Genomic DNA, 23,652 nt, shown 5'->3' on the forward strand with positions numbered 1-23,652 from the left:
TCCCACGCCATAACAGCAAGCAAAAAACAATGTGATCACTAATCCGAAGCCAAAGCCTCGTTCTTGTCACGAAAAGCCAAAAGCCAAAAGCAATTTCCGATCAAAACCTTCAGAAAAAGCTCTTTAATCTGCATGCCCTAGCTGAGAAGAAGAAGAGGAGAGAGATCAGAGATGGCAATTTCCAATTCTACCCTCTCAATTGCTCTCCCATTCCCAACAACTCCCAGTTCATCCTCCTCGTCTTTGTCCCTCAAGGCATGCAATTGCAGTAATCGCACTACTTTGTGTTACATCTTGTCTTCATTTTGCCGCATTTTTTTGAATGCTTTTGATGATGCAGCAGCAGCTTCTACTCGCGCCTTCTTCGCTTCGGCCAGCGGCTCCGATCACCACCTCCGCCACAAGCCTCAGAGCCGTCACTCCATCTGGTGTCGCTCATGAGTACGTAAGGACCACCTCTCATTCAGTACCAAAATTTGCACTGTTTGATTAATTACACTATGTGGTACATCTACTTATCATAAATTTGCCAAATTTTGTTTCAAAAAAAACAGTCAAACTTCTGAATTGCCTGACACAACATGGGACACGCTCGGATTCAACAAACCCATGTCGACAGATTACATGTTTGTTATGAAAAGTTCCAAAGATGCAAACTTTTTGGATGGTGGGTTACAACGTTTCGAAAAAATTGAGTTCAACCCAGCTGCCTGTGTTTTGATTTGAACTATGGACAGGTTTGTCCTTAGTCCTCTGCTCCGATTATGTAATGCCCCTTATTTTATTAGACCTCGGTTTTCGATTTCTGGGCCTGCTCTGAAATTTGGCTTGTAAATTTGAAAGAACACTTCGAAACCAATAAGTTTTATACAGAAATGGGGATTTTTTCCCCCCCTAAAAGTATTGTGTTTGAAGTGTTTTCCTAGAAAAAGCACTTACGTGAAAAGCCCAAATTTTGGCAGCATTAGCATCTTGATGTTTATGTGTTTTACATTGTCATTGTATTAGGACTATGCATTTACCTTCAAAATCAAAGTTTTTGAAACTTTCTTTTATGTCAAGGGAATAATTGAAGAATTGAAAGCATACAAGAAACATGACGGTTCTATATTACTATTTCACCTAGAGGAACATGGGTTGCGGATGAGGACGGGCGCAGAGCGCCTGTGTATGCCTGCACCAACTGTTGAGCAGTTTGTGGAAGCTGTAAAAGCTACTGTCTTGGCAAATCGACGTTGGGTAATGTCACACCATGTTTGTTCTTAAGAGAAGTCCTTTTTCTGTAGCATGTTCTAATTATGGTGCTCAGTGCATCATTACAGGTTCCCCCACGGAGTAAAGGCTTTCTTCATATTCGACCACTACTTATTGGGAATGGACCTGTTCTTAGTCTTACACCAGCTCCAGAATTCACCTTTCTGATTTATGTTTCTCCAATGGGGAACTATTTTGAGGTAAACGTTTTGTGATTTTGCCCCTTTCGAAGAGGATTTAATTCAATTGTAGTTTCCATTCTCTCTGATGGCAACAGGGGGGCTTGCAACCAATCAATTTGGCGGTGGAAAATGAAATCCATCGCGCAGTCCGTGGTGGAGCTGGAAGTGTGAAAGCCATAGGAAATTATGGTGCTGTAAGTACTAATTACCACATATTCAAATTGTGGTTGATGGCTGTTTACGTTATTAGATATTTTTCTTCATTTTGCTTCATTGTGGTCAATTTGCATTCTCAGTGTTAACAAATCACCAAGAAACTTCACTTGATTCCTTGCTGGTTACCATAAATCTCGCGTATCTGGGTTCATATTATTTTCTGTAGTCATGGTGTTCGTCGCAGGAATCTCCTGGCGGACGAGCACACAGCTCCCCTGGGAGAATGGCGTCGGTTGAGGGTATCTGTCGTACTTCTGCTTTCTTCTCGGGCTCGCTCGGGCAAGCCTTTGTCGGGCAGATCTTGGTCGGGCAAGACACACTTCGGGCAAGGCTCGTCGGACAGTTCTGAAAGAGAAGGACAGAGTTAATTTGAAAGGGTGCCTTGTAGGGCCTTAGATGTAGGCCTTAAGGCTCACAATCAAGATTAACTTTGTCGTGCTCAGGCGTGCCACTGCCATCTTCAGTATGGCAGATGTTGAATGGGTGTTAAGCTTTGATTGAATATGTATACGCCCGAGAAACCAAGTTAGATATAACAGGTGCCTTTGTGAGGCCTTAGGTATAGGCCTTGAGGCTTCCTGTCAAACTAAATCAGCGCTTGGATGTATCATATTTGGTCTTTTATGGTTGCCAGAGTCTTATCACTATTATACTTTTGATTATCTGAATCCAAGAGGTAGGACGAACCCAAATGAGTGCCTTTGTAGGGCCTTAGGTATAGGCCTTGAGGCTTCCCATCAGAGTTAATCCTTATACTCGGACCAATTAGACCACAACATGAAATGAAGCTAAATAGATGCCTTCGTGGGGCCTTAGGTGTAGGCCTTGAGGCTTTCTATCAGAATTCACTCCCTGCTTAAGCCTTTTCTACGAATCAAGATATAATAGCAACAAAACGGAGAAATAGATTAATTACTTGCGCCCCAAGTAACTTCGGACTTCTCGCTTATCAAGGATTGTCGTGGATGGGTTGAGTCCACATAGAGTTCTTTTTTATGCCTTGAGGCCAAGGACTTTTAAACTGATCTTTAAATTACACGCCCGCCGGGCTTAAGACTTAGATCTGATTTGAACTCTGACACGATTCAGATCGGATCCAAGTGCTGAAGACTCATTTTCATTATGACTTTGCTAGAAATAACTTGTATATAACTGGGAATATATAACATGTTATTGTGCTTTTAAAAGAAAGAAAAGACAAAGACAGAGCAAAGATAGTCGGGTAAGTTTGAACCTTATCGGCCAATGCTGAACTTCTTACAAAATCTATCTTTGTGGCTCTGTCAGAGGTCTGAAAGCTTTTAGAGGGGTTGACGGGGGAGAAGAGGATACAAAATGAATCGATACCACCATGAACAAGGTAGCAGAGCTATTACAGGGGTTTGGGAAGGTTTATCCCGAATGGGATGAAGGCTTGTGCTGACTACAGCTTCGTTGAAGGCAAATCTGGCTTGAGCAGAGTTTTGGCTTTTGTTTGTTTGTTTGAGTGTCCTTAATTCTGTCTTCTCTTCCTCCTTTTATAGACGACTTCAGCTTGGGTTCCTGTAGCAATAGCGGTTGCCCGAATGCGGTTTGGTGATGACTCACTAGCTTTTTTACATGAATGCCACCAATAAAGTACTTTATTGGGCTGTGCAGTGACTGAATAACCTACCCCCTGTGGTCTTTGAGCAGGTAAGCAGGTGGCCTTTGTAACTTGTGCCCAGCCGAAAGCCTCTTCCTGCCTCCTAAGTTTTCCTCTGGGCCTTGGGTTTGGGCCGGCTTTCTCTCTGGCCCAAAGTTCAGATTTTATCCCAAACAGTGCCCCCTTCAATTGATGTTAAGGTTGGGATCCCAAGCGCCAACATTAATTGAAAGAGACCCATGTTCTAAACCCTTAGAATTCTTAAAACCCTTGTGAGTGAACTTCTCCGTTCTCTGTGTTTGGTAAAAAGAAAACCTTCTCTGATACAACAAAACTTCCCCAATTCTTCCATCATTTCTTTCTCGTTGTCCGACGAGGTTGCATCTTTACCGTTCTCCTTGTTTTTCTTCCCCACGGCCTTCATTAAATGGCCTCAGGATCCGGCCAAACCCTACCATCCTACGAGTCTGGTGAAGGAATTGCCACTCTACGCCGTCTGCTCAACGGGCTGCATCGTCCGCGGGCAGGTCTGCATTCTGAACTCTTCTTTGAGATGCATGGGGTTCAATCTTTGGGTCCTGCCTGGATTTCTCGGGTTCCCTCAGTAGTAGAAAGTAATATGCCTAGGGGAAACTGGTTTACCCCAAATCCTTATTTGGCGACTCGGGCATTTCTTCTTCTAAGTGGTCTCTTCATCGTCGAGGCTTTCCCTTGATGAATGATCTTGCCTGGGCCCAGTGGATTGACGAATTGGAACCTTCCTTCAAGCAGAAATGGATGAGTAACGGCATCTACGAACTGATTATGCTTTCGAAGATTTCAATTACCCCTAAGCCCGAATTGCTTGCTTCTGCCCTCCTCTTTTGGAATACGGGCACAAACACCTTCGATTTCCGTATGGGTCCCATGTCTCCCACCATTCTTGATATGGCCCAAGTCTTCGGGTTGAGGCCATCGGGCAGGGTGATAGATGTTACTCAAGATTGGATTCCATCTTCTACCACCGGGGGCTTAAGTTCTTCCACCTACTTCCTTCCTCTCAGCTATAACTCAGTTACTTTCAAAAGTTATGGGACCTCCTTTAAAGGATTCATCCCTTTTGTCAAGAAGAACTTCGGGGCAGGCTCTCCTCAAGCCGACAAAGATCAAGAGCATATGTACTTTCTTCTTTACTGGCTTAACAAACACGTCTTCCCCAATAAATCCAAGGGGGTACGGGTAGAATGGATCCCTTGGTAGAGGTTCTTCACAATTTTGATGACGTTGCCACAGGTCCATTCCTTCTCTCCCATCTCTATCACCTTCTTTTTGACATGACCCGGGATGAGCCCTTTGAGACCAATTTGAATGGCCCCATCTGGATGATACAGATTTGGCTACAATGGTATTTTCCAGAATTTCGGGCTATTAATCTAGAGTTTCCAGAGGGTGTGGCTCCTGCCCGAATCCTGGCTGAAGCTCCTCCTGTAGATCATTCCACCTTTGCATGCTTCTACTTTTTCCGAGTCTGCAGGACTCGATCAGACTTGGAATGGGGTGCATCGGTCTTGAGGAGATATCCTTGGTTTTCTGACCAAGCTTTCCAAGATGCCCCTGGTGAGGATGCTGCTCCCTTCTGCAGGGAAAAGTTTATCAGCTGTATTCAGCCAAGAGACTTGGCCTGGGGGGTCCGGGGAAATCGGTATGATCGAGGCTTGGAGGTGTATCATCCTAACTTCTGCAGCAGGCAATTAGGATTTAGGCAATCCATACCTGTCCCATTCTTCGACTCCATCCATTGTGGCACTTCATTTCGGTTACAGACTCCTTCTGAAGCGATATTTCGAGCTGCCCGCCGTAGTTTGGACGTGATGAGCCAAGCAGCCCGACATTCCGTTGTTCTTAATTTCGAATGTACCTCGCTGTTTTCCTCTTGGTGGGAGGAAATGTGGACTAGAAAATACGGAGGAGATTTGAAAGTGAACCACGATCGCATTTTTAGCCAGCTTTCTCTTAAATCATATCCTAGCTCGGGCGAGCTTGCAAATTGGAAAGATATGATCCAAGAGAAAAACCGATTACTCCTAATAGGTGACTTTCTTCCCATCCGATTGACCTTCCTTGTTGTTTACTTTCCTCACTCTTACCTGTTTCTGCAGCTTCAGTTGATACTGAATCCGAAGCCATTGAATCAGAGAATGATTCTGCTGATGCCGCAGTTCTTCATGGTGCTGCAGCAGAAGCTGAAAGGCGGGAAGCCGGGGAAGGGACAGACGTCTCAGAATCTCTTGGGGATTCAGGAGCCGAAGAAACAATTAAAGAAATAGCCAAGGATACGATCAAAGCATCTAAACGAAAGAGGGTGGCCATAACTAAAACCATAATCTCTGATCCGGCACTTCCTTCAGCAACCACACGACCAATTCTTACCCGAAAGAGTAAGCGGGCAAGAGTCACTGTTCCTCCTAAACCAGCAGCCTCATCTGCTCCTGTTTCTGAAGCGGGTAAAGAGACAGAACAATCTTCCAGTGAGTCTCTCCTCTTCTGGATCAAATGGCTACCTTTCTCCCTTATCTGATTATCCCTTTATCACTCAACAGGACCTCAAGCTTCTAAAAGGTCAACCCTTGCTTCTAAGAAGGAATCACGAAGGGCTGCTACGCCTAAAGAGGTATGACTTCTATCTTTATACTTTCTTATTTTCAAACCTTCCTGAATTTTGAATAATTTGGCTTAGGCTACAAGGAAAGAAAGTCTTTCTCCGCAACCTACCCTAGATGCAACCCCTTCTTCTCAATTTGATCCTTCCACAGGAATCATATTGCATTTTGTGGATGAGGATGATACTTTGGTGAGTTACTCTTTTTTTTTTCATTTCAACTTTGCACATTGCTACCCAAGTAACTCCTATCCATGTTCTTTGCAGCCATCCTCGGGATATGAACCCCTTCCCCCGTCAGTGGTCTTGGATAAAGAACCCATAGTTCCTGAGATCCCTGTAGCTTTAGACACAACTATTTCGCAAATGCTTACTCGCCAGACGGTCGATGAACCTCCTTCTTCTCCTCAAAATCAACCTCAGGTGCTGGAATATTTTCTTCTTGTTTCTTCCTCTGGTGACCTTTTGCTGATCATCACTACTTTCTTCGGATACAACCAGGATGTAGGCACAGGTTCAGGCACAACTTTCCCATCTGTCGCTGGTGGTGAAAAATCTTCACCTCGACAAGGAGTTAGTGCATTCTCTGGTGAAACCCCGGGGTTAAGTCAGGTAACTTTCTCCTCTCCAAAGCCTCTTTTGCTTCGACTTGTGCATATTTCATCTTGTCCTGATCCTGAAGTTTTGTAGCGAGCTTCCCCAAAAGAAACTTCCCTTCCTCCAATGGCCCGTAACCCAAGGTGCTTTCAACCTCCTTCTTCCTCTGGAGATGTTGACACCTCCCTGTCTAGAGATGAACCGATTGAACAAACAGAAATTGCCCCTTCCATAGGCATTATCTCACCAGAAGAAACTGTTATGCCGGACCCTTCTCCTTCCTCCTCTGATCCTGCCAAGTTGCCCAAACTCTTCGAAGCACTCGGGCGACTTGAGACGCGGTTGAAGTCTTCAAAGCAGGCTTCAACAAAATCTATGTCTTCGGAGCAGCAACAAATCTTTCAAACATGGGCAAAGAAAGAATTCACTGCATCATTTAGCCTCAAGGCTCTCTGTGACCTCGAGAGAGTCATTACTGAGTTTTTTAAAAACGATCGCTTATCCAAGCCTCAGTATGATTCTTTCCTTTCTTTCTTTGAAAACTTGAGGGCCCTCAGGGAGCAACATCAGAGAGCAGACCGGCTGGCTAACCGGGCAAAATGCTTCATAGAGAGAGAATCGAGCTCCTCTACCCAAGTTAGTCGGCTGATGGAAGAGAGTATGCAGACCAAAGAACGGATTGAAGTTGTTTCTTCTGAAATTCAGAAGTTGGAGAGACAACTGATGATCCTTAAGGCGGAGCAAACAACTCTTCTGGATAACCTTGAGCAACAGATCGAAGGGGTGGAAAAAGCGACTTCAGAGTTAGAGCAAACCAAGTCTGAACTTGTAAACAGCCATACTGTTTTGGCTGAACCAAATAGGATTTTTACCATCATGCGAACATACCATTCTAGAATAATCACCTTATGTGAAGATGTAAAGTTTTTGGAATAGAATTACTTTGTAATCTCTTTTTGTTTTAGAATGGATATGTAACATTCCTCCTGTTCTGCTCCCTTTGGATAGGCCTCAGGCAAATCTATGCCCTCTTGCCTGCCTGCTTTTCTCCTCCATCTTTATTGTTGGCAATCTTAGCCCCTGCCCCCGGGTCCTTTCAATGGTATTTTACTCTGTTGATAACCCCGACTCCTTGAAAACGAGGTCGATCATGCTAATAGGAGCTTCGGGGAAAGGGTCAGTATCCACCATCATACTAGCCTGAGGTGAATCGAGTAGTAACTTCCCCTTCACTATCAGATCCTGTACCCAGTCCCTAAACTGGACACAATTGACTATAGAGTGGTTGAAGGTATAATGCAACTTACAATACTTCTTCCCCCTGAGTTCCTCGGGCTTGGGCATCTTTTTGGTGTTGTCGGGCAAAATGACTCTTGCCCGCACAAGTTCTTCATAGATTTCTGGCGCCTTGGTTAGATCGAAAGAATAACTTTGATACTTTGGGGGTTTCATGGGTACGAACCCACCATCATTCATCACGATCTTCTGGTCCTTGACTGGTTGGACTAACCCTTTGATCGTCAATGGCTTGAAGGGTGTGGTCATCTCAGCAGCACACACATCTATACTCTTCTCCTCATGATCATCTTTGCATTCGGGTCCGGCTTCCCCTACCTCTACATGGTGAATAGTAGCTTTATTTTTGTAGAACGGAGGAGTTTTGGAAGTATGTTTTACCTGCTGTTCCTCCTGTAACAGCCTCTCATACTTAGTAGCAGCAATCACCAACTCTTGTAGCTCATTAAACTGTGCATCATAGAACCTTTTTCTCAAAGGTAATTTTAAAGCCCTTTGAGCAATGGATATGAGCTGTGCTTGGTTGACAGGGAACTGACATCTCATCCTTGTCCTTCTGAACCTCATCATAAAATCTTCGGTGGACTCATGATCATATTGTTTCACTTCTACCAGATCATTAATGGTGAGCTCTGGCTCTATCCTGTAGAACTGTTCATGGAAAGCCATCTCCATTTGCCCCCAGTTAGCAATGGAATTGGGGGGTAATAGAGAATACCATTGAGATGCCAATCCTGCTAGTGAATTTCCAAACAACCTCAATTTGTAGTTTGGATTGTCCTCATACGCCACACAGTGATTAGAAAATTTGAAAATATGATCTCTGGAGGACACACTGCTATCTTCCCCTGTGAAAATCAGGAATGCGGGCATCTTGAAATTAAGAGGGAATGGATTTAACTCATCGATATATTCAGGATATAGCTTCTGGTAGGTAACCCTGAATACTGGACGAACTCGAGGCTGGACGTTTTGAATCACCGTTCTTCTTAACTCAGCCAATTCTTCTCTTAGTTGCTGAGTAGCTAAATTATCATTCTGGCCATGGATAGCTGACTCAATCTTCGGACTCCGGTCATTGCCCGCGTTTGCTTCCCTCCTGGTTTCAGATTTTCTCCAGTTAGATCCTCCACCTTTGTTGACCATCGGGGGTGGCCTGTAAGGTAGAGGTTTATCTGACGTAGTAATGGTTGTTTCTTTCCCGCTAGTTTCTCCAGCCGTGGCTGGCAGTCCAAACTTCATTCTTTCTTGTTCGCTCTGCCTCCTATTATTAAATGATAATAATGGGAAGCTGGGAAACTCCTTTTCTGAAGCTGACTCCATCACTGCTTGACTTCCTTCAGGTATCACCTTCTTCTTTCCCCTATCCTTTTCTTCTTCTAGTAGTGGAAACAAAGGAATGATTGGCTCACTTTTTATAACAACTGGACTCATTCCACTTCCTTGAGCACCCTTTGGAGTAGAGAACTCCAAATCCAGCCTCCTTTGTAGATTTCCTGTAAACATACAGAGTCTGCTTACTTCTCCCTTAGTTTCCAAGGAAATTCTTTCCATGCTTTTCAACACTTGGATCATTGTAGCTTGCAGTTCTTCATTAATCCCTTTCCCCTGTGATTTCTCAGATGTAGTCGAACTACCTGAGACCACATGTCCGGATGGGGATAAAGGATTTTCTGATTGTTCTGTCATCTGGAAAAGATCCTTCTTGGCTTCTTTTTTGGCAAGTTTATAGCTTCTCTTTTTGGACATGTAAGATCTTAGAAGTGCAGCTGTTTCTTATCCCACCGGGCGTGCCAAAACTATGTTCGTCGCAGGAATCTCCTGGCGGACGAGCACACAGCTCCCCTGGGAGAATGGCGTCGGTTGAGGGTATCTGTCGTACTTCTGCTTTCTTCTCGGGCTCGCTCGGGCAAGCCTTTGTCGGGCAGATCTTGGTCGGGCAAGACACACTTCGGGCAAGGCTCGTCGGACAGTTCTGAAAGAGAAGGACAGAGTTAATTTGAAAGGGTGCCTTGTGGGGCCTTAGATGTAGGCCTTAAGGCTCACAATCAAGATTAACTTTGTCGTGCTCAGGCGTGCCACTACCATCTTCAGTATGGCAGATGTTGAATGGGTGTTAAGCTTTGATTGAATATGTATACGCCCAAGAAACCAAGTTAGATATAACAGGTGCCTTTGTGAGGCCTTAGGTATAGGCCTTGAGGCTTCCTGTCAAACTAAACCAGCGCTTGGATGTATCATATTTGGTCTTTTATGGTTGCCAGAGTCTTATCACTATTATACTTTTGATTATCTGAATCCAAGAGGTAGGACGAACCCAAATGAGTGTCTTTGTAGGGCCTTAGGTATAGGCCTTGAGGCTTCCCATCAGAGTTAATCCTTATACTCGGACCAATTAGACCACAACATGAAATGAAGCTAAATAGATGCCTTCGTGGGGCCTTAGGTGTAGGCCTTGAGGCTTTCTATCAGAATTCACTCCCTGCTTAAGCCTTTTCTACGAATCAAGATATAATAGCAACAAAACGGAGAAATAGATTAATTACTTGCGCCCCAAGTAACTTCGGACTTCTCGCTTATCAAGGATTGTCGTGGATGGGTTGAGTCCACATAGAGTTCTTTTTTATGCCTTGAGGCCAAGGACTTTTAAACTGATTTTTAAATTACACGCCCGCCGGGCTTAAGACTTAGATCTGATTTGAACTCTGACACGATTCAGATCGGATCCAAGTGCTGAAGACTCATTTTCATTATGACTTTGCTAGAAATAACTTGTATATAACTGGGAATATATAACATGTTATTGTGCTTTTAAAAGAAAGAAAAGACAAAGACAGAGCAAAGATAGTCGGGTAAGTTTGAACCTTATCGGCCAATGCTGAACTTCTTACAAAATCTATCTTTGTGGCTCTGTCAGAGGTCTGAAAGCTTTTAGAGGGGTTGACGGGGGAGAAGAGGATACAAAATGAATCGATACCACCATGAACAAGGTAGCAGAGCTATTACAGGGGTTTGGGAAGGTTTATCCCGAATGGGATGAAGGCTTGTGCTGACTACAGCTTCGTTGAAGGCAAATCTGGCTTGAGCAGAGTTTTGGCTTTTGTTTGTTTGTTTGAGTGTCCTTAATTCTGTCTTCTCTTCCTCCTTTTATAGACGACTTCAGCTTGGGTTCCTGTAGCAATAGCGGTTGCCCGAATGCGGTTTGGTGATGACTCACTAGCTTTTTTACATGAATGCCACCAATAAAGTACTTTATTGGGCTGTGCAGTGACTGAATAACCTACCCCCTGTGGTCTTTGAGCAGGTAAGCAGGTGGCCTTTGTAACTTGTGCCCAGCCGAAAGCCTCTTCCTGCCTCCTAAGTTTTCCTCTGGGCCTTGGGTTTGGGCCGGCTTTCTCTCTGGCCCAAAGTTTAGATTTTATCCCAAACACATGGTCTCGTAGATGCACTTCAACTTGTCAAAGACTGATATGAAACCTGTGAATTATTTGAATAGATTTTGAAGGCACAGGTGGACGCTAAAGCAAATGGTTTCTCTGATGTTTTGTACTTTGATTCTGTTCACAACAGATACATTGAAGAGACTTCGACTGCGAACATTTTTCTAGTGAAGGTGTTATTGAAGCTCTAGCGTTTGGTTATCAAGAAATGAATGTTGTGTGATTGTGAGGCTATGGAAATGTAACTTACAGGATAATGTAATCTCCACTCCGGCACTGCACGAAGGGACCATTTTGCCTGGCATTACCCGTAACTCTGTAATTGAAATTGCTCGCATCGAAGGGTACCAGGTATGTGTTTGGGCATCCTCCAGTTGCAAACTGGTTTTATACTTGGCAGCAAACCTTTTTAACATGATTTTCTATTCTTATGAGTTTCGAACTCCACTACTTCCCTAGGATTGTCAAATAAATCAGATTACTCGTTGAGATCCTCCCATCGAATATATGACAGGTTGAGGAACGCCTTGTGTCGTTTGAGGAATTGTTTGAAGCCGATGAAGTATTTTGTACTGGAAATGCTGTCTTAACACCGGTGCGCAGCATAACTTACCTCGATAAAAGGTGACTTACTTCTTGTCTTACAAAGTGTAATGTGCTCATAATTTATGTACGATGATTATGCTACTAGAGCTGAGTTAATACTTCTTTTTTCAGGGTGTCTTACCTTGAAACTGGCCCCGGTGGTGTCGTGTCTCAGGAACTGCACCGGGCGCTTTCAAATATACAGATGGGTCTTACAGAATTCGGCGGGACAGTAACCTTGAAGTAGGAAGGATCCATCATCGACGCAAAAACTTGGCAAGTTTGTAGAACATATAGCCGTTGTAGTTTGTCCACCAAATGTACATGTCCAACATAATCCATGAATGATTTGGACTCGGGATCTCTTCCTAACATAATAAACAAATATATTATCAGACCAATAATTACGTTTATGCACGACAATTTTGAAAAGACCGCAGGACAAGGTGAGTTCGTCATGGATGGATGTTCTATCCGCTCAATAATTACGTTTATGTCGTGGTCTGAGCTGGCATCCTCAGCGTTCCAAACTTTTGGTCATGTCCACCTCATTCTACAGATAAACTAGTGACTCAGATATTTAGAGTTCAAAGACATACGAATTAGTAAGTTAAATAACATTTATCAAATTTTCGTTTTAATAAATTTTAAAAAAAATTCATTCAAATTACAAGCAGTTTAGTAAAATTAAATGCAATTGTATGTGGTTCAATATTTTAATGAATAAAATGTTGATTTTACCCATGCGTCTCAGATTCGAAGCTCTCTTATCTCTTAAATTATTGTAATAGTTTCAAATCATTCAAAATGTTACAAATAAGAAAAACAATGTAATTAGTAACCTAATCCGGTGCTAACTTATTATATCCTTTTCACATAATAATTTTATAATCAGACATGTTCATTATTTAAGGGCTTGTTTGGAAGTTCTTTCAAAGCGGCTGAAAGCGTTTTTTGTGAAATTATTTTTTAAACCAATCTTTAGTAAAATGGAAGTGAAGCACATAATCGGTGCATCTTGCAGGAAACACATTAAATTTTTTGGAACTCAAAAATATATTTTCTAAAAACTTTTTCAGTCATTTCAAAAATATTTCCAAATAAGTTCTAAATCATTAATATGACTACATATAAAAATGAGAGTTTTAACGAAACATTTTTGGTATGGTTCACATTTAACGAAAATGACATTTTTACTCTAAAATGTTACTTCTGATACTATTCACTTACAACATCTTTTTGTCATTTTGATTAAAACTCAAAATTTTCAAATATTTTTCATTAGTTTCCGTATATAAAGAGCGTACAAATATAATAAGTACGGGTTGGCTCTTTCCACCCGCTTTTCTCTCATCTCACTTGGCGCGATATAAATGTGACCCATCGCCCATCCTTCTCCCCATGTTTGATACCCTCTCTTCGTATCCCTATCCCACCTCTCTCTCTCTCTCTCTCTCTCTCTCTCTCTCTCTCTCTCCCCTCTCTTTCTCCCTCTAAGTTTTCTATCCTTGCTCAAATTCTAGATTCGCGTTTTGGGTTGTGAGATTTCGAGGCAGACAGAGAGACAACACCAACCATGATTCAAAGGACGATAAGGTTTCATAAGTTGGTTCGATCTCTTGGAGTTGCTTCTTCATTATCTCCGTCGTCCAAGGTTAATCATTCTTTCACTTCCTCTGTTTTCGATTTCCCCTGTTTTAGATTCCATGTTTTATTACGTTGTCGCATAATCTTACTAATTTATCCATTTCATAACACACATATCTGTTAATTAATACCGTACTATAGTTCCATGAATGTCAACTCGTTTTATGAGACGTGAATTGGAACACGACTCATATTACATTGCATGTTTCACGTGTTTAAATCTTTCCTGATATCTGTTTTCTCGTGTTAATTAGAATCTTGGAGTTTACCGTTGCTTCGGAACTGTAGCTTCACCGAATGCAGAACAAGCAAGTGATCCATTTGAATACAGGTATGATTAGGAATGGCTTCAAAATTTGGCAGCTTGAAACTTTCTTGTGTTCCACGTTATCATTCACATATAAATGCTTGAAGTAATTCTGAGATATTATATTATAAAGCAAATAGCTTATTGATTAGTAGCTACTATGAACTAAAAGAATTGAAAATCACATGCTCCAACATTTCGTGTTTTTCTTTCAGAACCTTCGGTTGTCAATTTGATTGATTATCTTAACATTCACTGCTGTGGGAATATGCATATAAGCGTTGGTGGTGGGTTAATTGGCATGTTTTTTTTTATGTTTTCTGCATAATTTGTGCAGCTATGATCTTGATAAGCATGAGTATGCTGATGTGGATTGGGATAATCTAGGGTTTGGTTTAGTGCAAACTGATTACATGTACGTTATGAAATGTTCCAACGACGGGAAATTTGAACAAGGCCAACTTAGGCGTTATGGAAATATTGAACTTAACCCTGCTGCTGGAGTTTTAAATTATGGACAGGTAAGATTTTCAATCGAAATTGGTTATAAAACACGCTCGATATATAGGCTTAAGTAGGATTTTTGTTTTGGGGAAAACATAATTAGAGTTCGAGATGTTGAAAAGGCTGACTTAATGTAAACAGGCAATATATGAAGGCACAAAAGCACACAGGAAGAAAGATGGGAATCTCCTTCTTTTTCGTCCAGACCAGAACGCAATGCGGATGAAGATTGGCGCAGAAAGAATGTGCATGCCCTCACTGTCGGTTGATCAATTCATTGATGCCGTGAAGCAAACTGCTCAAGCAAACAAGCGTTGGGTAATTGCTGTCGGAAACTTGAATTATTTGTTTCGAGTTAAATCTCTTCCTGGAGTATGGAATTTGTGTACAAATTATTTACAAGTTTACACATCTGTGCCATGACGAAAAACAGGTTCCTCCTCCAGGCAAAGGGTCTTTGTATATTAGGCCTCTACTTCTAGGAAGTGGCCCCATATTAGGCTTGGCACCGTCACCTGAGTACACATTCCTTACATATGCTTCCCCGGTCAGAAATTATTTCAAGGTTAGCAATACACTTTTCACACAGACGCGAGCGTTATGTATGTTAATTATAGTAAGATCTATGTACTCATTGTTTTAATAGGAGGGCTCTGCACCCTTGAACGTATATGTGGAGGAGGAGTACGATCGTGCCTCTCGTGGCGGAGCTGGAGGTGTCAAAACCATTACCAATTATGCCCCGGTAAGCAGAGCAATTACGACTGTTTTGAATTAGGGTTTTCATGTGTTACTAACTTTATAACTTATAACCTGTACTGGATATATGTAGGTTTTGAAGGCACTAACCAGAGCAAAAAGCAAGGGATTTTCGGATGTTCTATATCTCGATTCAGTACATAACAAAAATCTGGAGGAGGTCTCTTCTTGCAACATTTTTATTGTGAAAGGCAACGTGATTTCAACTCCTGCCACATCGGGGACTATTCTTTCGGGAGTTACTCGAAGAAGTATTATTGAAATTGCTCGTGATCATGGTTACCAGGTGATTTTCCCTGCCAATAGATTACACCATTTCTTATCTCCCTTATGGACTGATTCTAACACTGCCCTCCAAATGCGTTTAGGTTGAGGAACGAGTTATTCCGGTGGAAGAATTGAGTGAAGCCGACGAAGTGTTCTGCACTGGAACTGCTGTTGGTGTTGCTCCTGTGGGCAGCATTACATATCAAGGCAAAAGGTAGTACTATAGAAGCATTCGAAATTCGATTATTTTATTTAGACAAGGAAGAAAACAATATATACATAGCTAGGCATAATCAAGTCGGCTAGAGCAATGTGCTCCATCTGGATCTAAATTCCGTGTTTAGATTATATTAGCATATCGCTCGAAGAAAAGAATATACTGACTTTCTCTCATGTGCAGGATGGAGTACAAAACGGGAGCTGGGACTGCATGTCCACAACTTTACTCAACCCTAGTAGGAATTCAAACGGGACAGATTGGGGATAAGAAAGGCTGGATTGTGGAAATTGGCTGAGCTCTTTTCAACCCACCACCACATTTCAGATTACAATTTACTGTGGATCAGTTGTAAAAAGATAAAAATTACGGTCATGATCCACACTTGGCCAATTGTACAGACTGCAGAACTCTTTCTTTTTTTGGTTTGCCAGTTTTATCAGTTTTGTGTTCGATTTATCTTGGATTATTAATTAAACGAAACCCCATATGAATCATCAAATTTATATAAAATAAGCATTGGTCCCCATGAAAACAACACCAATATACTTTCCAACTTCTTAAGAAAAATAAATATATATTATATATATTTATATATATATTATATGAAATGGATACATTTTAGACTGGTTAAAATAGTGAATAGTGAAGGCATAAATGGGGATGACCTCTAATGTGTGTTGTTGCGGTTGGTCGAGCGGTAAGAAAAGAGGGAAAAGTAAGTAATAATTGCACGGATAAGATTCAAGAAGTTCATCATCCACTAACTTTTGTACATACAAAATAAGGCACAAACTGTTCAGATACATCCATTCTACAGCACAGAAAACATACGAGGCCAAGCCCCTCTTTCACTGACGTCGTTTCTTGCCGGAAAGCATTGGTGTGGAAGGGCCTACAAGCTCCAACTTCTTGCTTGCACGCTTTCGGTAAACACGAGAAGGTCCTTCTGAAGAGAGGAACGCACTGTCGAGAAACGCCACATCCTCCACTAACAGCTCCAAATTTTGCTTCATCAGCAAAAAATCAACTTCATTCTCATTGAAATGAAACATGAACCCAATTTGGATAATCTTACTCAATGTATCTGCTGCAGTGGGTTTTGCCTGTGCTAACAATCCTTGTGCGAGTTCGTCAGCAAAAGACGTAACAAATTCAAGATCATCTTTCCCGTTTTCATAGCCAGATTTATCCATAAGCAACCGCTGAGAATCCTTCTCCCAAAGAACCAGCTTTAACTTTTCCACTTCCACTGATGTACTTGCAGATGGAACTAGTCTGTAACAGACTTGAATTGGTTTGTCGCTCTTGTACACCGACAGCATAACCACTGATTTAGCAGCGTTGTGTCTCTCTTTCATTGACATGTTTACCTCGGGACCAGCAAGAAAACCGAGAATAATTTTGATTAAGCCCCTTCCTATCAATCCGTTTCTTGCATCAACCTTTTCACAATGATCCACCGATAGCATGCTACTGACATTGCACTCAACTGAGTCAGAAACCTTTCTAACTCCAAGTAATTCATAAATTTGATGCAGCCTTCTAGGAGAAATAAGAAACTCGCTGAAACTGTTGGGAATCCACACAAACAAAGGAGCCTTGTCGAAGCTCGAGAAAATCTTTTTCAGTTGCAAGTCATCAGCAATGAACACTTCCTCTCTACTCATCAGATATATTTCTTCAACTGTGGACATTGTGGCAGGTAATCTGATCAAGTTCAGCTTCAGATTATCTTCTATGTCTTGATTCCAGTTGTCTACAATATATTCGCAAAACAAGCTGCATTCTCTGACAGTTACTTGAGAGTTATCCCTCAAGGCCCAATTGTTCCATAGCTGCACGTAGTTACTGACGGAAGGATTATCGGAAACTCCAAAAGCTGAAGAAAACACGGGGAGGAGCTCTTTCTTGTAAAACTTGTCAAGACAAAACAGGCTGGAGCCGAATAGCTTTTTCCGATCATGAAGTACACAATCTTGAGAATTAACCCACACACCTGGGCCCTCGGGATTAGGTATCCACACCTGAGAGTTGCTTTTATCTTGAACTGTTGGACTCCACTTGAACTTGTTAAGGAAGCTATAAATCCTTCTTATTACAGCCGTTTTTGTCTGGGACAAAAGAAATGCAGAAAGAAAAGAACAAACATCCAAAGGATCTACCTTCACACCAATATCTCTCAACTGATTCTTATATGCGTGAATGTTAGTTCCAAAATAAAATTCATCAATGCTGGGCACATCCGACCTCTTTAGAATACAATCCCATGTTGGATCAAAAAGAACACATTCTTCTGGAGTTTTGTAACCACTCACGGTCTTCAAACACCTGCCTTTTGCGACATTACTGACCAAGTCGTCCACTAAAGCCTCATCAAGAGAACTTGACATCAGATGCTTAATGCACTCTAGAATTGACATCATACCATCTGCACTAAGTAGTTCCCCTTCAATAGGGCTGCGGACACCTTTAGCAACGAATGATGCTCCTTGTTCAAAATCCATGATTACACCCAATATCTGCAGCTCATCCCTGAACTTATATATGTCGATACCATAATACGCGTCATCAATTAGAGGAAGATCAACAAAGAACGAGATTGACCCCCATTTGGAGCTAAAAAGAATTGATTCTCTAGGAGTCTTGTAACCATGTCGTGTTTTTAACCACTTCTCAGATGTCAACCACATCAGTTCAGGGGACGATAAAGACATAGTTTGACTCAGTTCCCGGATGCAACCTAGCAGTGACATCACTGTTGAAGGAGCTAGGTTAGAAGAAGACACTAGGGAATTAAATTGGACAGCGATCATCTTAGATGCTCCAGAATCATCAACTACAACTTCCAAGGCATTCAACTCCTCAACAAAATGTGTAATTGCATCCCCATAATACAGTGCATCTATGGCAGGAACCTGGAGAGCAGTGAACAAAGAACCCCATTGGGAACCAGGAAGAGCCGTTTCTGAAGGGCTTTTAAAACCCAAATTTGTCTTCATCCAAGGTTGACATTTAATCCTGTTAATTAAGCTTGCAGCCCCGGACCCCAAGCATCTGATACACTTAAGAATCAACAAACCACAACTACCAGTCATGGATGACAGATTTGATGTTAAATTCATATTCTCAGCAATCGATTTCTGCACCTCCTCAAGACCACATGCAACTCCAAGTAGCGTTAACTCAGATATGAAACAACCTAATCTGCTTCCATAGAATGTTTCATCAACAATTGGAAGATTTGTGATTTTCAAACAGGTTTCCACTTCTATCTCAGACGGCAAAAGAATAGTTCCCTTTGGAGCACTATAACCCTGATGAGTCTTCAGCCACTTCTTCTCCTTCATAACAGTCAACCAATCCTTGTCAATCACATTCCTCCCTCTACAGAAACTAATGAAATTCAACAAAGAAAATGCGCAGTCTTTGCTCATTTGAGGAGAAGCAAGAGACTTTAAGCAATTAGTAACCAGCTTCCTCACATCATATGATCCATGCCCGACACCAAGAAATTTCAATTCATCTTGATAAAGATTGATCCGATTCATGTAAAATTCCAGGTCTATAATACAGACATCCTTCAGAACATGCTTCATCATATCAAGAATAGATTTACCTGCTTCATCTGGAAGAATGGCCTTTCTTGGGGAACTATAACCTGAGTATGTCTTCATCCACTTACCACCTCGAATGCTTTCAATGAACTTTGTCGGAAGAGATGAACCCTTAGTCCGGAGTAATCTGATCCAATCAAGCAGCAAAAAGGCCTGCTCACTAGATAGTTCATGAGATGCTTTCTCTAAAACCACATCTGGAGGAGACAACTCGGGTAAGTCCATAGCTTTACAGTGCTTTTCAATAAAATTAAGAAGCTCCTTCTCAAGCACCGAGTCTCCCAAAAACATACTACTTTTTGCGTAAGCATTCCCTATATCAACATAGTTCTGTTCTACAAATGGATTCTGGGAACCAAACAACTTCACCCATTTGCTACCTGATGCAGGGACAAGAGTAACAGTTCTTTGCATTCTGACACGGTCAGCTCCATCAACAAGCGGGAAACTTCTACAAATATAAGAAGTCTCATAATCATTAAGGAAGGATTTCTTGTGCGCATGATGAAGGAAATTAGCAAGTGTAAGTGCAAGACCTGGCTCCTTGTTTACATGATTGCAAAGAAATACAGCATAATCATATGCTGTACAAGATTTCACTCTTGGATAGTTGCAAAGCCAATTGCAGACAGAAGATTTTATCCCGTGCCTTGATTTTTTCTCTCTGGCAACACTTCTCTGATTATCTAAAAGAGCTTTTTGTACATTATCTGGCAAGAAATACATATTATCAGGACATCCAAACTCCATATTGCATTTGTTCAGCCATGTATGAACTTCCGTCTCCTCAGCATACTGAATCTTGGACTCCGCCTTTGCGGTTTGGGTAATTGTACACAATTGCAAATTGCCTTCCCGATTGATGTATTTAATAAGAGGTATGACCGAAATATGCTTTGACGTCATTACCTCATTATCAGCAATAAAATCAAGCAGATCAATGTAGACATCATCAGATACCATCAGAAGATTGCAGGATCTGATGCATTCTGTGTACCAATGACCACTAGCCCATACCACACCTAGAAAGTACAGAACTGCACTGTATTTTTCAAGGTCCAGAGACGAATGCAAGACCCTCTTCAATAAAGGTGAACCACTTGAAAAAGCCCCTTCACTTTTCATTTGAAGCACTAGGGCCCTAAATTTTGGCAAGATCCGAACTGCATGTTTAGGCTGCAGGAACAAACAATTCCTGCCAGAAAGCATTTGACAAGGCACTATCTGTAAACCTTCCAATTTAATTCTAATAGACTCCCTTAAGTCGTCAAATGTGGGAATCGGAGAAGCTTGAGCAGGTAAGAACTCAAATGCCTGACCAGGTGAAGGAAAGAGGGAGAGCTCTCTCACACATGACTGGAAGGCATTCACAAAGGCGGATGGCACACATTCAAGTATTCCCAAGTTCCAGACATCATCCAACAGAATAGATTCTCGTGAAGAAGCAAGAATGAAATCAGCTTGAATTACAAAGGGGAGGTTGGTGACCATTGCAGTCGGCAGGAAAGAAAATACACCAACAGACGACGTTCCCCTTCTCAGTCTTTCTCCAAATGGGAAAGCAAGGGTGATGACCCATTCCTCCACATCCATCCTTGTATTAACTCTATTGCCCGGTTTTACTGGAAATGACTCTCTCCACAAATAATACTTGCACAACTCATCAGTATCACATTTTTTTTCTTTCGCGGAAAGTTGAACAACACGTGAATTGGCTCCTTTATCACTCAAGTTCACATGCTCAGTCTCACTGAATATAGAGATTGTGGAGACATCATCAGCTTCTTGTGGATCACATCCACGTACGTATATGCGCTTTATCTTGGATAAGAACAGGAGAAGCTCTGGGTGCAGCTCTGACAGCTGCACTCTCACAGCTTCTACCTTGTCAGGCTTTAGAGGAAGAATAAACGTAGTTGTTGGCAAGATTTTGTTGAAACCATACACCTCCCATATACTTGATAAATTTGGCTTTCCACTAACCCATTCAGGAACTATATAACCAATACCACAATCTTGATTTGGTTCTTCCATAAAACTGACCTGATATCCGTTGCTAAATATATGAGGCCGTGAACTCACAAGGAATACACTTTTAAATCCAATACCTGCAAGCAAAACCAGTATTAAGAGTTCAACAGTTCACCTTCAACTTGATGACCAATAGTTCAGAAGGCACTTATTGATAACTCAACTCTTATAACAAATGCATGTAAACAACTCAAACAACTAGTTCTTTTTCAGAAGAATTTAACTCTCTCCGGTTAAAATTAGAACTACATTATGCATTCAGTACATGTCGAAAGTGTGCATGTGAAGGAAACATGGTAGAAGGTCTAAATTCAGAAACTTCCTAACTCGCTGATGCAGAAAACAATTCGGAGATTCCTTCATTCTGAATTCTGATATATATTTGTACAGACAGACGTCAAATGCGTGAAATTTTTAGTATGTATTGCATGCACAAATAAAATTAATGAAGAAACAAAAACCCAATAAAACTCAGTTGTTAATAGTTTACCTTTTTCTCCAATAAATCCCTGCCGTCTCTTTCCCTTCTTTGTGGAACGGCCTATGCTGCAAATCGAGTCCATATTCTTCCTGGAAAAGCCAACCTCGTTATTAAAAACAAGCAGAGTAGCTGGTGCTCCACTCCCAGTTATGTCCTTCTTTGTCAGCACAAATTCCAACGTTGGTTCCACCCCTTCTTTGTATTCATTGTCTTCTGCATTCTGCAAATCAAAAAATCAAAAATTAAAATCCACGAAAAAAACAATCCCACAAATTAAAATTCACAAAAAAAAAAAAGGAAACCCATAATTTGTTTTCAAGTTCCATTGATGCTAGTATCGAAAAGTTTGAAACTTTTTCACTTTTTTTTGTTAGAAACATAGCAAAATACCCACAAATTGTTTTGATTTTTTTCTATTTTCAAATCAAAACCCCACATATAAAAATCAACGAAAAAACAAACCCACCAATTAAAATTCGCATAAAAAAAAAACCGCAAACTGTTTTCAATTTCAAGTTTCACCCGCGGTAGTAAGAACAAAATTGAACTTTTTTACTTTTTCTGAAAAAAAAAAAAAAAGAGGAAAATACCTGTATGAGCTCCATGAGAAAATGGATGTCCTTCTGGTAAAGCTCGGCAGAGAGACTAGTGACGGCATGGTGAAGATCGAGAGTCAAAGGGTTTGCTTCTTTCTTCCCTATTGAGAACTTTTTGGTCCTAATCTCTTCTATGTGAAGTTTAGCGGAACGTAAAGCTTCATTTGCGTCGTTTGCCATGGTGGCCTAGTCAGCATGCAGAGGCAGAGAGAGTTTGTGCCAGACAACCTAGCAAGAAAATACAGTTTTACAAAAGTGAGAAATGCAGAAATTTAAGACAATGATCAGCCATAAGCTCAAAAGAGAGGATAAGCATACCCTCCTGCTGCTAAGAAATACAAAGTTTTGGCCTTTTTTTGGTGCTCCAGCAGAAAAATGGGGAAGCTTGGTGTTTTTGCTTTGGATTTTTCACTGAAAAACTACTAAATATGTCAAAAACTCAAATCCAGAAGAAAAAAAAAACAAAGCTTCAACTTTTGAAAGGAAGGGTTTAGAAGAGTTTGTGGGTGTAACTTGGCTGGGGTTGCATCGGAGAAAGTGGTGACAGTAATTAGGAGAAGGTGGTTGTTTGGTGGTATAACTTGGCTGAGGTTGCATCGGAGAAAGTGGTGACAGAGTAATGAAGAGAAGGAAAATCGTGTAAATCTAAATCCTGCATGAAAATCTTTTGACAAGACAAATTGAGTATCATTATTGAAAAAATTAAGCGGGGAGACTTGATAGGTCGTGTCAAAAATACTCGCATCAGTACATGCACAAACCTTCTCTTCTCTTCATTAATTAACTCATTATGTTAGAGCAAGTTGTCTTATACCAGAATTCTAATAGTCACATGCGGTTTACATTATTTTGTTTATGTTATTTACATATTAGACTTAAAAATTCATCACATTTAAAGATATATGATATAAATAAATTTCACATTAATAAAAAAAATCTTACGAAAGCTTATAAGTACGTTAACTGATTCTCTATATTTCTTATTAGTTTATAATAAAACTTTAATATATTTTATAATATCAAAACAAATTGATTTACTTGTGAAGCTCAACAACCACACATTTTTCATAACTCAATCCATCATATAAAAAGCTTATAAAAATGTAAAAATAAAAGAGTCTCTTATTGTTATCAATTAAAGTAGAAATTTAAAACCAATTAATTTGAGAGTAACACCTCAGTTTTCTTCAAGCTTATTTTCAGACAAAGTTTTAAAAGACGCTAAGCGCTAGTCTAAACGCGTGCTGGGGCTTAGCGTTTTAGCTTATTTTCAGATAAAGTTTTAAAAGACACTAAGCGCTAGTCTGAACACGAGATGGGGCTTAGTGCCAAGACGGACTAGGAGGATTTATGTAAATCTATTATATTTCATGTAAATAAGTGTTAGTTTATAC

The 23,652-nt window shown here is 41.0% G+C and overlaps 2 protein-coding genes, 1 long non-coding RNA gene and 1 pseudogene across 4 annotated transcripts; 3 read left to right on the forward strand and 1 right to left on the reverse strand.

Moving 5' to 3' along the window:
• LOC126605172 (branched-chain-amino-acid aminotransferase 5, chloroplastic-like) lies at positions 1-12,233 on the forward strand (annotated as a pseudogene).
• LOC126605173 (uncharacterized) lies at positions 1,637-10,066 on the forward strand. Its single transcript, XR_007616860.1, has 2 exons — positions 1,637-2,191; positions 9,977-10,066. It is a non-coding gene; the product is annotated as an uncharacterized LOC126605173 (long non-coding RNA).
• Positions 12,234-13,244: 1,011 nt separating the features above from the next.
• LOC126605429 (branched-chain-amino-acid aminotransferase 2, chloroplastic-like) lies at positions 13,245-15,992 on the forward strand. Its single transcript, XM_050272834.1, has 9 exons — positions 13,245-13,486; positions 13,734-13,810; positions 14,124-14,307; positions 14,432-14,608; positions 14,724-14,855; positions 14,937-15,035; positions 15,123-15,335; positions 15,418-15,530; positions 15,717-15,992. The coding sequence occupies exons 1-9, from the start codon at positions 13,409-13,411 to the stop codon at positions 15,829-15,831; spliced, it is 1,188 nt and encodes a 395-aa protein (XP_050128791.1). The 5' UTR covers positions 13,245-13,408; the 3' UTR covers positions 15,832-15,992.
• A 260-nt stretch (positions 15,993-16,252) lies between these two features.
• On the reverse strand, positions 16,253-22,915 carry LOC126605428 (uncharacterized). 2 transcript variants are annotated; one of them, XM_050272832.1, is made up of 4 exons: positions 22,577-22,915; positions 22,253-22,486; positions 21,672-21,882; positions 16,253-21,258 (listed from the first exon to the last, which is right to left on the reverse strand). In XM_050272832.1, exons 2-4 carry the CDS (start codon positions 22,436-22,438, stop codon positions 16,385-16,387), a joined length of 5,271 nt encoding a protein of 1,756 aa, XP_050128789.1. In that variant the 5' UTR covers positions 22,439-22,486; positions 22,577-22,915; the 3' UTR covers positions 16,253-16,384. The 2 variants fall into 2 exon arrangements, with proteins under 2 accessions (XP_050128789.1, XP_050128790.1); XM_050272833.1 differs by having other exon boundaries at positions 22,253-22,915.
• Between the last annotated feature and the right edge of the window lie 737 nt (positions 22,916-23,652).

The sequence above is a fragment of the Malus sylvestris genome, chromosome 15, assembly GCF_916048215.2.
Source record: "Malus sylvestris chromosome 15, drMalSylv7.2, whole genome shotgun sequence".
NCBI classification, from domain to species: Eukaryota; Viridiplantae; Streptophyta; class Magnoliopsida; order Rosales; family Rosaceae; genus Malus; species Malus sylvestris.